We start from the raw sequence: 15,963 nt of genomic DNA on the forward strand, positions 1-15,963 counted from the left end.
GCGAATAAATCGCGCGTCATCCATGCCTTAGCGTTGTGCCTGTAGCGCTCGGGCACAAATCTGCTAAAGCAACGCGACTTCAATTTCCCGATGACGAAGGGCATGCGCCGGTCGCTGCCATCCATGTTAGGGCACACAAGTGCTGTGACGCGCACTTTGCTATGCTTCCTGCCAGTGAATGTGTCGCCTTTCACAGCGTGCGTTTTATCCGGCAACATCTGGTTAAATAACGCAGTTTCATCTGCGTTATAGACGTCACGCTCCGGATAGCTTGAAATTCTCCGTTTTGTTTTTCAAGCCACGCTGCAACATCTTGGTCGCTTGCGGACGCAGCCTCGGTATACGATCGACTTAAAAACAATGCCGTACCGCACCTTGAACCGATGTTGCCATTAATTGCTTAGGCAGAAGTCGGGAAAATCCAACATGAATGCAAAGTCTCTGGCTTTGCGTAGCATCATTGGGCCACTTACTGGTATGTTGCGAGCCTGTGCTCTTCAGTAGCCACAAACCACTTCAGTAGCGCGTCCTCCACGGCCGCATAGGGGGCCTTCCGCAGCCGCTTCCTGTCCGTTGAGTTGGCGTCGCCACTGACTATGTTATTCTTGTTTTTCGGAATCGTCGAAATTGGGGATTTTGACACGCCGTACTTATTTACTAACTCGCAGTTTTTCACGCCTTGGGAGAGTTCGGTCAAAAGGGCTCCCTTTGCTGATATGTCCAGCGCTTATTGTTCGAGAGGTCCGCTGGTTTGAGAGGTCTACGAAAAGCGTAGTTCGCCCGGTTTGCCTGCGAGGAGGTTCGGAAAAGCGACCTGCGGCATCAGAGCTGGGCAGAGGTCGTCATTGCGACCCACATCGCGGCGCCGGCCGTTCTCTGTAACCGATCGGAAGGGCTCAAAGACGTTCGTTGTACGTGGGGTTTTATGCCATTTAAATAATGTATATTTTTACGGTCACGCGGGTTTTGTTCATTATAAGCGAAAGTTTGTTTTAAGTGGGGCCATTATGTGTTGGCTCGACAGTATTCTGTCTTCTACCTTTAACTATTTGGAAACATAATGCAAAATCTATCACATGTTCCTTTAGTACACTGTGACTTGGATTTTTTCCCTTCCATGTACGGGTAAACTGAATTAAAACTGTGTTCAGTAATGAAAGCATAGGTATCCCCGAAAAGTGCATTTCCTTTGTTAGTGATAAAAGTCGTTCTTGTAATATGAGTATCTGAATATTGCATGCTGTTTGTGTATAAATAAGCATAAAGTGTAACGTAGAAAATTGGGCGAACTAGTTTTAGGGCCATCATGTGAAACAACGCAAACACATATTGATCGAGGAAAAGAAGGGGAGCGGCGCTTATGTGTCTTTTTTTTCCTCTGTGTGTGGCGTTGTTTTACAAAATGAGTTCCAAAAAGAAGGCGTGGCTAGTTGAGCTTGCCTTTAGCTGTGCTGGCTGTGATTACCCTGTCATGTTATTTGAAAGGGCGCGAGTTCAATAAACAGGTATTTAGGCATAAAGAAAATTTTCTGGCTTCCTAAGGTGCGTTCTACGTTTATTGTAGCAGTCTACAGTATGCCAATAAATTTGGTAGTGGGTTGAACCAATACCTCCGAAAAAAATAAGAAATGACACCAAGGAAGGGACCCATTTTATGTGCTCATTAAAATTTCTGATTGAAAACAAATTCTACCCAGCACTTTTCGATAAACGTTTTAATTTGGGGCAGGTCTGGTATGTGTGCGTGTGATTCCCCGCCGACCTCGGCAACGCCCGGCGGTTATACATTCCTAACCTAAACTCCCAACTGAACTTGGTAGCCTTTTCTTGCGTGCATAGAATTTCCCAAAAAGTGGTGGTTTCTTATCAGTTTCAACCGTTTGTGATCTGCGTGTTGTACTCAGCTATCTCATTATCTCTTCCTTGGTAAAGCTGAGTAAGGGGATGGCCGCACTGCTTCCAGAAAAAAAACTTTCCTTTTTTGCCCACCACATCTCACATACGGTTCGCTAGGCATTCCCTAATTTTAGACAAATCGCTTCCTGGGCACACGCCTTCTAGCCCCCACGGTGTTCTACGCGTGCCAAATTTATTATTGCCAAGCCCCAAGAAATGCGGCAGGGACCCCGGTGTTCACAAAAATACTAGGGTACTAACGACAACCACAGCATCTTTATGTTGATAGCAACCCTGGAACCTGCATTGCAAATACGGGAAAACATTGCTTGGCAACGCATTCTTTCTGATGTATGAAAGTTCCTATTCTTGAGGTAGTGTTTTGATTACTTGAAAGATTTGCAGAAAGCCCTAGGAGTGATTTCAAATTTGTTAGGCAGCTGATAAATGCCAGTTAGATGAAATGTATAGAGCGCATACCTCGCACTTCATCGATTCGATTTGTGACTTGAAATTTCTTCGTTTGCAGTGACGGCGCTGATGACTCTCGGACGTTGGTACAATCGACAGCGGGAGACCAAAATCAGACGGATAAGATGTAAGACTAGTGTGATGATTAATAATGCTTTCCTGAGATTGTCTCATGTTCTTAAACATTTCAAGCGTAGAGAAAGGATAGAAAAAAAATGTTTAGTTCCATAGCTAAGTCTTATAGGACTGCAGCGAAATACACGCACATTATTACCGTCGGAGTAAAGTTAGGTGTAGTTATGCCTTTAGTTCTCTGAACACGAAACTCGCCATTTCCCTGTCATCATGTCCTAATAATCGTCTAATCAAATGCGGAATTGTACTGATAACTCTAAATTTCTTTTAAAATAAACTGTGGCAGGATATGGCGCCCAGAATAAAATGTGGATGCCTTAACTAGAACACGAGGTAGGATCTCCTCAAAAAAACACTTCATCTGATACCCTCCTGCTGTCGCAACAATACTGACATTCCAATGGACTGGTAGCCCAGCCACGGAAAGTCTTCAGTGGGGATTGAGGCAGCTCACGTGGATACACAGGGGAGTTTGAGGCTACAATTCTCCGCTGCTTCCCTTGTGTCCACCGTGCCTGCCACGAGATCTGCGTTGCCAGTGATTCAAATGATGAGATGCAAAAGGACAGAAAAACTCGCCTCGGAAATCTTACCTCCCTCGGCTTTCTTGCGCCCCTTTCTGAGCATTCCCGATCTGCCAATGCGTTCACCACGGACCCTCACTATGTCAATACCACCAAAGCCGATATCCCCTACTCTATTTGTATCTGTCCCTAATTCACAAGCTATTGCACATCCACACGCCTGTAAAAGACTCCTCAGTTGTCATAAGCCTCAAGGCTGTTGATACCTCTACCTTCACATTCATATCCCAATAATCGAATAATTACGGTCTTGCCCTAGCCATACAGAGATTCAATCCTGCTGCCCAAGCTAAAATAGCCCACCCACCCACCCTGTGCTCTGTACCGAGAACCACATCACTGTACTGCCTGCAGCTTAGATAGAAGACGGCGAACGCATGAAATCATGCCGCGTGATAGCGGATGCCACACCCTCGGCGACATATACTAGCTGGTGGTTCATACCACAATACAGGCACACCCCCTCCCAACCACTCCTCTCTCCAAATGGGCGCAGATAATTCTCTTCGAATGAAAGAGTCCCTCTTCCTCTTTAGTTGGTAACCAACATCAGTATTCCACCGTCGTGCTTCCAATTCTTCCCTTTTCCGCTGCCCTACCCTTGCTCTGGGTTTGACTGTACAGCGCCTAAATGCGTTCTGGAAGTCACGAGGCCCACACAGACGCCGTGCGACTGAACCCACGCTTCCGCGGAGGCACGTGGCGAGTTGTGCTTCTAGTGCTCGCCTTTGTGGCAACGTCACCACCGTTGCGAAGGCACCTCTTTCCACTCTCAAAGGCAGCTTTTTCCATGCTCTTTCTTTATTCTGTCGTTCTGTATTGTTTTGTCACTCGCCGTGCTGACAAGTGGGCAGGTGTCGCTTGTTCGCTACATGTATCAATGTGAAATCTTGTCCGACATGTCCTTTGTATTGTTCACGCTCCAAAAAATGCCTTGAACTCGGCATTGTTTTTCTAGCATCCGTCCTAGGAGCCTTGACTATCGCATTGCCCTATATTTGGACTAGACATCCTACCGCAGTCACCACTGTCGGGAATCAGCCATACCGAAGCTGTCATCACTGTTGCGACTGGCCTTCCGAGCGCAGTCACCCGTGTAGCGATGTTGCCTTGCTCCGTCCGCTAACGACGTGGCGCCGAGCAGAGCGATGAAGTCCTCGAGCCGACGAAAATTTGAAGCAACATTTATATACAGTATGTACAAGGGTAACAAAGGCGTTACATGGCTTGCACAAAGGCGACAGCAACTCTCCACTCGGTGCCTCTGAAAAGTGCCGCCCTCGCTGCTGCCCCCGAGCTGGTTTTATACCCCGGGGGTCCGTTGCAGCCACGAGTGGTTTGAATCTCTCCAATGACGTCTCTCACTGGCCGAAGTTTGAATCCGATGAATGGAGGTGAAGCGATTGAGTCAGCCGAGCCGCCATTGCAGGGAAAAGGAAGGCATGTCGCTGCGCTTCTGCTGTGGGCGGTCGCCCGAGGCATGATTCGGCCAAGCCGTTCAGAAGGGAAAAGGAGAGGCGACTCTGCGGCGCCGGCACGTTGGGGCACAACTGCCGCAGGCGGTTTGACAGAGGAGCGAATCGGCCCCGCCATTGTGCGTAGCCAGACGAAGCGAATTTGGGCTGGGTGCTCTGGCACACCTGGCACTCTTGCCTTGCTCGGCTGTGTCGGCTCCCCTACAAATACACTCGCGAGCATGACGCACGTCTGTCGTGCGAGCGCCAAAAATCCCTGCGCTGCATAAAATACCCCAACATTTTTAAACAAGGTAAATTAAGCACGAGATTTTAACTTTTCGGAATGAACGAATGAACGACTTTAATTAAAAATAGGTCTCAGATTCTGTGACGATATCGGGAGATTAGGGAAGCGGAGATGACAGTTTGAATAAACGTCTCATGTAACCCATAAACACTACGTGTCGGCTTGTTTGCAGGTTTTACTAAGGCTGTCAGAGCGTTCTACTCTGCTTCGCAAACAGTTCTGGTAACTGAACGAATTCAAGGCGTTTAAGAGAAAACCTGAACTCTAACGCTCGGCTCTCTGCAAAACAAAAATTGTGGCCTCTGAAACATAGAGTCTATCACTGGATGGATAAATCGTGGGCATTTTATTTAGTGATAGATATTCAAATTTATCTAGCTTTTACTCTGGGGCAACCACCTAGGATGTTACGCGAGCAACGGACGCCTACAGATCGACTGCGCGTTCGCTTCTTCAAAGTGCGCCAAAATTTCTACAGAAGACCGTTTTCATTTTTTTCCTCCAATCTGAAAAACAGCCAACATAGCCTGTAACATACCTGCATCTTTTCACTGAGCAGCACAGCGCATTGTGAAGTTAGTTCTCGTGATCATTGTGAGCGGACTCATGCCTGATACCGTTGTCCTAAAGCCAGAAATACCAACTTTTATGCAATTGTTATTATAGTTTCATACTAGTATATACTACAGGGAAATTTGGTGTCACCATCAAGGGAAGCCACGCTTCAGCGAGAGTTCCGTCATGTACCTGGTAGGCACGTTTCACTTATGCTTGGCATGGCTCATGAACAGGCTGGAAAGGTGACTCTGGCTGCGAAAAAGCAACAATATTAGTGTAAAATATTAGTCAATTTTTTTGTTAACATAAAAATAAAGCTCCAGAAAAATTTGCCAGCGATTATTTTATAAATTAAAAAGAGAAATGTTTCCCTTTTCTTGTTAATTTTGGCTTTGCGGCAAAAACAAGTCATGTGTTTTACATGTGGGTAACCAAGCCATGTACGCGAGCAAAGTCGCTAGCTTAAGTGACGGCACCCATGACGGCTCGAAACTGCCGCGCCAGATTTCCCTTGAAGTATATATTGGTATGAAGCTCTATGATTGTTACATCTCGTCGGTAAAATAATTTTGCTTCGGAGTCACGTTTTACTGCTTTTCCACCCCCATTGCATGCACATTGTTTAACTGTATTCACCAGAACCATGCGAAAGTTTTTTCGACAGCGTTCCGGAAAAGAACCGATCACAAGTCATGAGCATCTTATTTCCTTGTGTTCGCTTCTCTTGTAGGTTCCAGATGTTCCTGGCGGTTCAGATATCGGAGGGAGAGAATAACAGGAAAATGATGGATACGCTGCAGACCCGCATGGAAAATGCGTTGGAAAGAATGACCAGCAACATTATGACCACAGTGAACAACACCAACGATAAGCTTACCTCGCAAATGGAGCTCCAGCGGGATCTTTTGGACAGGATGGGTGGAAGTATTGTTGCCATGGAACAGAGGCACCAGGAGCAGGCAGCGAAGACGCAGGCGTGGATGGAGAGTACGCAGAGAATGAACAACGAGGTGGTCAAGGAGCTTACACGCAAAGTAAATGACGCCTTACAAGCCAGCGAAGATCGTATGGATGAGATGAGACGTGAGTTGGGCCGACGTGAGCGGAACCCGCCTGAGTCACTGTCGATACGATGCCCTATATTGTAGAAGTGAAGCAAAGTGCAGTATTGGGCGAGTTGGTTATCCATCATTACTAAACAGCGCAACAAAAACACGGACTATAGCTATAGGTGTCTTAATACAAGGCTCCGGGAGCATAGCAACAACGTACCAACAAGTGTCAAGGGGCAGTTAGGCATTCACTGCCGAGATTGCAAAGGCGCCACCGGAAAGTGCATTCCCATGTTCGAAAAATGCGAAGTCATTCAGCGCCATAGTGACCAGATGACAAGGGAGATAGTGGAGGCAGCGAAAATTGCTAGGTTGGGGGAAAATTGCGTCAGCGTACCTTCGGTTGCTCTGTCACCCAAGGAACTTGATTTTTTACAAGGGGGAAGGAACGCAACATAGAAAGTAATCTAGGGGCGCAACACGTGTGTCATGGCTTGAGAGGGTTTTTATCATTTCAAGTGCGTGTATTCTAATGGGAATTTTTAGAGCGTGTGTGGCGCGTCATAGCACCACCGTGATGAATTGCTTGTTTTGTTGTGTGCATTTATGGCACGTGTGTGTAGGTGTGTGGGGTATAAATATGTGTTTTTTTCAATAAAAGATCAGTTGGAAGTCAGCGCTCGTCCTGTGTACCTCAGCTATAGTCCGTGTTTTTGTTGCGGTGTTTAGTAATGTAGAAGTGAATTTCCTGTTTTGTGTTTCGCTCTTGCGTGGCGTAGAGCGCGTCGGCTGAATAAAGGCGGCGTGCGCAGAAATAGCTAGTTTTAGTGTGTGCGCATGTGCCATAAGGAGGTAACTATAAAACCTTGTTGGTGGTTGGCTTGGGTTTTTTAGCCAAGAAACCGCCCGCTTTCGGTATTCGCCGGCGGTTGTGCACAAAGTTCAATAAAAATGCTACCGAAAATCATTATAGATAAATATAATTATTGGTTCAGTGTGCAAGAAATGTTTACAACTTGGGAGTTCAATAAAATCTTACAAAGTGGCTTCCCTATAGCCATTGCCTTCCTTTATTTTGTTGTGGCCCTAATTCACAGCCTTAAATAAACAAGCTCACAGCCGCCATCTTACCTTACTCTTTACGACGAAATGATCATATTCAATCTCCCTGTTCATTAGCTGTTCTACAGCTCAGGCGGTGTGGTAGATGCTACGAATGACTGTAATGAAGGGACGTCGAAGTAAATTTCACCACAAAGAATTACTCGCGGCTAGAGAAGTCGTACCGGATTATCACACAGATGATCATGACCCATGGCGTGGGAGCCGCTGGCGTTCGAATCAGCGGCTACTCATGGGGGTGTCCTGGCTCGTCGTCTGTTTCGTTTTAGGGCAAGAGCTGGCCAGCGCACTCACCCACTGCTCGCGTGAGCAGTTGGGGATGGCAGGATGCTCTGGGTTTGGTTGGCATTACCAAGCAATATACTACCGTGTGCCCTGAACTTGGCAGTGAAGGGGATCGTAGAGACTAGATGGATAGAGGGTAGCTGTGTTTTGTGTGGACATGTGTTGATATGTATGTTATTGTCCTGAAACGTAGAAAGGGCGACCCGAGCAGGAGAAAGTGCCAAGTCCAAGCACTGCAAATCATTAGTGGCCAATGTGTCCGAGCTTGGCAATACGTCGGCGGCCATTATTAGCGGGCATTTTGGAAAGGTTACAAGCTGACAAGCTGACAAGGTTACAAGCTGACGATCAATCAGGTGATAGAGAAGTGCGCTGAGTATACTCAACCCCTATATATAGCCTTCATAGATTATGAGAAAGCATTTGACTCGGTCGAAACCGTAGCAGTCATTCAGGCATTACGGAACCAGGGGGTAGATGAGTATTATGTAAGAATACTAGAGGATATCTATAATGGGTCTACAGCTACCATCATCCTCCATAAGGAGAGCAGTAAAATACCTATAAGGAAGGGTGTCAGACAAGGAGACACAATCTCTCCAATGTTATTCACAGCATGCTTACAAGAAGTATTCAGAACGTTGGATTGGGAACAGGTGGGAGTAAGGGTTAATGGAGAATACCTCAGTAACCTCAGATTTGCTGATGACGTTGCCTTGCTAAGTAACTCGGGGGACGAATTGCAAAGCATGCTTTCCGCACTGGGCGAACAGAGTAGAACCGTGGGCCTGAAAATTAATATGCAGAAAACTAAAGTAATGATCAATAACTTCGGGACAGCACAGCAGTTTGAGATAGATGGCGAGGCAGTGGAAGTGGTAAGCGAATATATATACTTAGGCCAAGTTGTGACCCCAGATCCCAACCATGAGGCAGAGATAATTAGAAGAATCAGAATGGGGTGGGGTGCATATGGCAGACATTATCAGATAATGAATAGCAGCCTACCATTGTCGTTGAAAAAGAAAGTGTATGACAGCTGCATCTTACCGGTACTCACCTACGGGGCAGAAACTTGGAGGCTCACTAAGAGGGTTCAACTTAAATTGAGAACGACTCAGCGGGCAATGGAGCGGAAAATGATAGGTGTAACATTAAGGGACAAGAAGAGAGCGGAGTGGGTCAGGGAGCAAACTGGTGTTAAAGACATATTAGTAGAAATTAAGAAGAAGAAATAGACGTGGGCAGGGCATGTAATGCGAAGGCAAGATAACCGCTGGTCATTAAGGGTAAGAGAGTGGATCCCTAGAGAAGGCAAACGCTGCAGGGGGCGGCAGAAAGTTAGATGGGCAGATGAGATCAAGAAGTTTGCGGGGATAAATTGGTCACAGTTGGCACAGGACGGAGGTAATTGGATAATAATGGGAGAGGCCTTTGCCCTGCAGTGGGCGTAGACAGGCTGGTGATGATGATGACAAGCTGACAATTTCCCAACTTCTGGAAAGGTAATTTCGGACAATGCTTGGCAAACCATAATGCCATGATAATGCTTGGGCGTGGACACTATGCTATTTTCGTGCACATGTTTGGGTTACTGCCAGTTTTTGTGGCCAATGCCTATTCTATGAGTTGCCTCGCCACCTGATTTCTGCTGTATACATGCAATTAAACAAAATTAGTTAATGCGCACGCATTAAATAATTTCTGCACAATGAGAAGTATAAAACCCAAATCAAGCGGCAAGGCAACTTGTAGATTAGACAGTCGGCATAATCATATCGTATGCGTTACTGATTACCAGTTTCTCAATGAAATTTGCAGTTATTTCAAGTGATTGTGCTTCTCAAGTTTCCTCGTGCAGGCACAAGTCTAATCAAAGTAACTTGAAAAACATTTCTACCCGAAGTAAAAACACTCGATTATGACACTTCATGTATTTTCTTAGGGCAACAAAAAAATTTCAATGAGTGTACGCACGCATCACATTGGAAGTTAATATAAACGGTTCCAATTTATATCTAGGATAAGTTTGCATGACAGTTATTTGGAGCTCCATGCATTGTCAGCAATTGCATAACGGCACTGATCGCAATAAGCAAACTAAATCAACTTCGGGAAGCAATTACGCGACTTCCTCAACTCAAAAACTTGGTTATGACAGTTAAATTATTTTTTTAAAGCAACAAAAGTTTTCAAAGAGTGCACGGACACATCACAATGAAAATGAATTGGAAATTACTGTGGGAAATGACTTCCTAAAAACAATTCAGCACCATAACACTCCAGGTCTCTTTGCTTGCTTTTTATTAACAGCGAAACTGTTTAGCAGATCGTAATTTTTTCTGTCAGTTAAAAATAGCAAGAAAACGCCGAGTGCGGCCACGTGGGTACATCCTCGCGGCGACCACCGGGCAGTTAAAAAACAAAGAAAATGTCTAGCGCTCGTGTGTGTCTGCCTCGCGACGGCTGCCCAGCGTCCCCGGCACACGTTTGTGAAGCCAGGCATGCCTGCTTTGGGAGATTGGCCAACATTGCGACGACCGCCCGCAAGTTAAAACAACCAAGGAAATGCCGAGCGCTCGTGTATGCGTGCCTCGGGGCTGGTGAAGGGGACGAGAAAAGAAACGTGTGCTCGGTCGCAGTTTCGAAGAAGTTTGTGTGAGCGCCCGACACGTGAAAGGAGGGCAACCCAAACGCTTTTCGCAAACAAAGGAAAGTGTCTCTTCCGCCCTCCTTCCCCCGACCGTGCGGACGGCGGCGACGGTGACGGGAGACAAAGGAAGTGTCCTTGGAAAGGCCCCAACTTCCCCCGCCCGCAAGTAAGCGGCGGCGTCTCTGGGAAAGATCTCCTACAAAGAAAGCATTCGTCAAGCCGGCGAGAAACAAGAGAAAAAAGAAAAGGCACCACTGGTGACAGCCGCCTGGGGCGGCCAATCAGAGTACTATATTACCGAAATCAGTTTGTCTGTTTCCTTTCGCTCCTTGTATCTATCCCCACTCCCATCGAATTGACGGCAAAATAACAGTCTTTACCATTTACGTCGACTCCTTGTCAAAAATCACGGTCACTCCGACGTCAAAGTGACGGCCAGTTTTCGCAGTGTAGGTGAGCCTAAAAAAAGACATCCCCCTCGCGAGGGGCACGATCAAATGCACAGCATTTCCGAGGGGGTGCGCCGGCAAGTCGTATCTCTTGATCGCGGGACCCGTGTCGCCATCTTTTGGAAGCGCGGGACAACTTGTGGCGCTTTCGAAACAAACGAGAAATGAGTGAAGGATATAAGGCGCGTTCGGTGCATTGAAATCTGTGTCGGTTTCGTGGCTCGGTCGGTTGTGCGCCGGGCACCTTGCGTTCCGCCCGCGGCGTCATGGGTTCGAAACCGGGCGCCGGAAACTGTTATTTCTTCCTGGCTGCGGACTACGACAAGGCGCGCCTGCGGACTACGACAGGGCGCGCATGCGGACTACGACAAGGCGCGCATGCGGACTACGACAGCGCACGCCAACGCCGCATGACATTGTGAGTTACTAAAATGCTATGCATTTAAAAGCTACATAGTTTGATGTACTCACTGCTAACTAGCGGGCGGGCTTTGTGTCGGAGACAGTCCGCAGAAACATCTCCGGCCCGGGCAGTACACCAGAGATCGGTCAGCCCAACCAAAATGCCTTGGACGCGTCACACTGTAGAGGAAAAGGCGCGGTAACATGACTGTCGGCGTGCTTGCTACGTACACCTGGGGGGCAGTGGGTGCTATTAAAGACGTTAGTCTTTCTTGTGCTACTTAAACCCAGAAATTTTGGTCTGTCTGTATGTCTGTCTGTCTGTCCGTCTGTCTGTCTGTGACTCGATTCATCCACCCGGCCAAAGTAAAACAATGCCCGCGCAATAGTCTTGTATAGTCACAGCTAAATCTACCCGTCTAAGTCCGGTGTAATGTTCAGACCTGTCAACATTTTTGAAGAAGAACAAGACATTACGCAAATATAAGACAACAAACCAATACAGAAGTGATGTTTGCAGAGTTCCTTTATAAAAAATCATACATGCTTGACTTTAGCGAAATTAAATACTTCATCAACACGAGAAAAAAAATTCACTTCGCCGTCGCCTGCTGTCTCCCGCGCCACTATAGCTTCTGGCGCCATTTTAAGAAATCAACCGGCAACAGTTACGAAAGGTTCCACTAGATGGGTTCCACGTTCTGCTTGCAACGCACGTGGATTAGGGAAACGCGGTTCTATAAACGTTGAAGTAGGGCGCCTCGATTCACGCGCGTCTTCGCCGTACGGCAGCGTTGGCATCGAGACACCCGGTTTGGAGCAGTGGAACGCGGGAATTTTAAAATGATTTAAGCAAACCTTTGGCGTCTTTACCTTAAGAGGAGTGCGACGCAAGAGGAACAACATGATAGGTGAGCGGTAAAGTGAAGGGAGGCATTTACTTGGCAAAAGTCGATAAAGACTATGGTCTTTTGACGACATTTGCAACGAAAGGAGCAGATACGCGGCCAATTTTTACCGTTGCCTACCAGTGTGTTGGGGCTTGCGGGTCAAGTCTATGGAGGTAGAGGTTGCACATGGCGCCAACCACCCGGTGGATGGTTGGCGCCATTTGCAACCCCTACCCTCTTCTTAAGTGTGACTGGGCAACGCCCACCGCCCGATCCGTTGGTAACTGCGAATACTGTATCAGTCGCCCGCTCGGGACTCGCAAGATATAACGGGTTCCCTGTACGGTTGCACAAGGGATTTCTGCAACCACAGACTAGCCTACGAATTGGTGCAGGAACGCACGCAGCGGTAAAGATCTGACTGAGACTCTCCAGGGAGCCAATGTAACAACAGGTGAGTGTCCCTGCGTCACCCAAGGTATTCGGGGCCTTGAACCGCAACTCATGGCAGTGTGCACGAGTTGCTTGGTTTGGGAGTCTCAAAGAACTTTGACATCATGAATAGGCCCTTAGTGTAAATCATACCCGAGACTTCCGGTACCCGAGGTTGTGGGTGGTTGGAGACCCATGGCTCCATGCGCCAGCGCTCGATGAAAAAAACTGACTCAATTTTCCTCCTCAATTTTCCTCTCACAGGTGCAAGACACAATGCCACACACGTCTCTTCCACACCCGGTACTCAACCTACCGCACCGGCGTTTCCAGTGAGACAACGCATCGAAGCGGGTGGGGGGAGGGGGGGGGAGGGGTGTTTGGGGTCTACGTCACAACCTTTCAGTACTCTCCACCAAAAGCACATTTTCGATGCTGTAGATTGTCGAGGAGGGAACGAAAACGGAACGGTGATACTCTCGTCCGAGCTCATTAATGGCACAGAAGGTGACTACTTCAACTAACGTCACAACTTTTATCAAATAACTAACTCAATTATACGTGCGATAACATTTACATAGCGACGTATACCTACAAGCACGCAAAGTTACGAGGTGCCGGCCGCAAAACACATTTTTGGCGCCATCTGGCGCACGTGAGCCCAACCGGTGCAACTTCCTAGTCCAGATTAAAACATGCAATGTAGCCATAGGTCGGTAGGCTGACTCACGAGTGCACTCACACACACCCCACTCATCACTCACGGGTGAGTGGTGAGTGAGCCTCGCCATCGTTGTGGGCTGTCGAGTGCGAGTGAGTGTGGGTCCCGTTCGCGGCGAGCCACACTCACCCCTCGTGAGGGCAAGCGCCACTCGGCCTGAGGCCCGCTCACCACTCACGAGTGCACTCGCGCTACTCGCGCGATTTGCGGGGCTCACTCCGGTGAGCGCTACTCTTGCGCAGGTACTAGCTGTTTGCTATTCATTGCAGGAGCCACCCTCACTGATGGTTCTTAATGGCGTGACTGCTTTAGCTGCGGGGATATGTCGTCAATGCACTCCGGCTATAGGGCACCATGGAATTAACTCTGTGGTGGCGTTTTGATTTCGGAAGATGGTTTGGATGGACTTCTGACGCCGTAATGCAATGATCCCTTTCATGTCATGATTCATGGCGGGATTGCTGCACAAACTCGCGTGCGAGTGGTTGCGAAGAGGGGTGAGGGCGAGTGCGAGTGATTAGGGAGAGTGGTGAGAGTGGGAGAGGGGTGAGTGGCGAGGAAGAATGGTGAACGGGAGAGCGAGTGAGTGCTAGTGGTGCCGGTGAGTGGTGAGCGTGAGCGAAAGTGAGTGCGGATGGTGAGGGCGGCAGGTGAGTGTGAGTGCAAGCGAATGCGTTAGGAAAAATTTATTTTTTCTGAGTCAGTGTGGGTGAGTGGCCTCCAGTTTTGCGGAGGTATGCATGTAGCAGCGGCGACGGGTCGTGCGCGCTCGAAAAGTCAATCGCTCTTCGCTTCAATCCAGATGGAAAGTGCCTGTGTGGCAGGGGTATAAGTGGCTCATTGCCTCATGTGGCTCTCCGATTTCTGTTCTTTTCCGCATTTTTAGCAAATGTGGGTAAGCGTGTGAGGCAGGAACGGCAGTAAATGAAATGACAGGGGTCAAAACGCACATGCACAGCTGTGCGATCGCTCACGTTTTTCTTTTGTGTTTTGGGTGCAGTTTACCTATTATAAACAGACTCGCAATGTTGCACTAGCTGCTTTGGAAATTGAATCCGGGCTGACGAGGTGACGAAGACAGGTTGGCCCAGCGAGATGCTTCAAAAAGATTAGAAAAAGCGATAGTTCAAACAAATGGCTCATAAATGAAAAGAACACGTACATTTGGTACGTACCCTTTTTTCCTGGTTAAAATGAATAGGCCAAGTTTTCTAGTCTTTTCAGTTACCCTTATAGATGCTCTGACAAATCGTCGAACCAGAAGTGAACATTAATTCCTCATGAACCAGTATTTATGTACCCCGAGATTGGATGGCTAAGCTTCAGCTTTCAAAATCACTGGCAAGGTAACAACTATGAGCTTCATTTAGGTTATCGTGATTGAACACGCTCGTTTACTCGATAATAAATCATTTCTAGCAGGAATACGGTATTCTTTTAGGCGTTGAACGCTATAAAATTTTGGGGATGAGCTCTTTTGTGATTTTTCGCTGCCAGAATGATAAAGGCATTCAAAAGCGTCAGGTCGGCTGTATCATGTGCAGGCAGATGAATTCAGTAGTGTACCAGTATACAGAGGAGACGGATAAAAAAAATTTATTGTAAAATAGCCAACAGCGCTGGCGTTATTCTTACGGGTGCAGCGCATCAGCCGGGGCAATTCGGCGTCGTTCTTTGGGTGGTACTGTTATTTTAAGGATGGCGCTGGGTAAATGCGTGCGGCCTGCCTTGGCTGAGGTAATGCAGGTGGTGATCAAGCATAAGATTTTGCCATTCGGAGGGAGTGATTGGCGTGCCCACAGGACGCGTGAAGTTGGGCTGATCTGATGGTGGAATACGGACAATGATCGCGCGCAGTTAGGGTAGTACAATGTTAGCTAGTCTCGGAGCGAGCAGAATTGAGCCTGCGGTTGGCGGCATGTGGGGGAATGTTGTCGCATGAGTTGTGCATGTGGTGGGGGAAATGTTCTCGTGTGTATCTATGATGGGCAAGCATGACTGAATAGGTCACGAAACTGTTTTTGCTTGAAATTTAGGGTGGATCCTAGGGCGGCAGTGAGTCCGCATTAATCCCGCGGGTGACTGGAGCTCATGTTGTTTTGATTAACGGGTTCGATGATTGCCCTAAGTTCGGGAACAAACAGTGACAAACGTACAACTTATGGCACCATTCTAATTACAGGAACCTGAAACACCGACTTCCGCGGCGGCGACAGAGGGACCAGATCGCCTTGTCTCTGATATAGCGGACACTGTTCCGTATATTTCTGGCAGTTGCCGAAGATCTCTCTACCGGACCTTTGAAGAAACGAACGTGAAGTCGCCTGGGAGGATGGCGCTCCGGTCGCCGAGCTGAGCAGACATGCTCCGCATGGGCTCCGCCGATTTTACTAATTGCGCCGCCTAAATTACTCTCAATCGACGAGGATACATCCCCAAAGTGTCCGCATCGATCCCCGGACTCGTTTGACACCTTTTGTGGCCCGGGGACCTGGACTTTTCGTTAAATTTTGGTACTTCTACACCCGCACGACGCTAGGCCTAACGGA

At 47.8% G+C, this 15,963-nt stretch overlaps 2 protein-coding genes across 9 annotated transcripts in view; one reads left to right on the forward strand and one right to left on the reverse strand.

Moving 5' to 3' along the window:
• LOC144141143 (uncharacterized) overlaps positions 1 to 7,501 on the forward strand; it is a 42,700-nt gene extending 35,199 nt beyond the window's left edge. For both annotated transcript variants that reach the window (XM_077672686.1, XM_077672687.1), the window contains exons 4-5: positions 2,426 to 2,494; positions 6,139 to 7,501. In XM_077672686.1, coding sequence (XP_077528812.1) covers positions 2,426 to 2,494; positions 6,139 to 6,556 — 487 coding nt within the window. In that variant the 3' untranslated portion in view covers positions 6,557 to 7,501. The remainder of the gene's footprint in view (positions 1 to 2,425; positions 2,495 to 6,138) is intronic.
• The window catches only part of LOC144141142 (uncharacterized), a 94,127-nt gene that overhangs the window by 64,529 nt on the left and 13,635 nt on the right, over positions 1 to 15,963 (reverse strand). Inside the window, exon 1 of one of the 7 annotated variants that reach the window (XM_077672684.1) lies at positions 11,441 to 11,551. The exons of 5 other annotated variants lie outside the window; for them this stretch is intronic. The gene's annotated coding sequence lies outside the window, so the exon portion shown is untranslated. Of the gene's footprint in view, positions 1 to 11,440; positions 11,552 to 15,963 lie in introns of those variants that run through there. One more of the 7 variants, XM_077672680.1, reaches the window with a different exon arrangement.

Source organism: Haemaphysalis longicornis, unplaced genomic scaffold, assembly GCF_048455015.1.
Source record: "Haemaphysalis longicornis isolate Haplotype H1 unplaced genomic scaffold, Haemaphysalis longicornis Haplotype H1 scaffold_6, whole genome shotgun sequence".
Lineage (NCBI taxonomy): Eukaryota > Metazoa > Arthropoda > Arachnida > Ixodida > Ixodidae > Haemaphysalis > Haemaphysalis longicornis.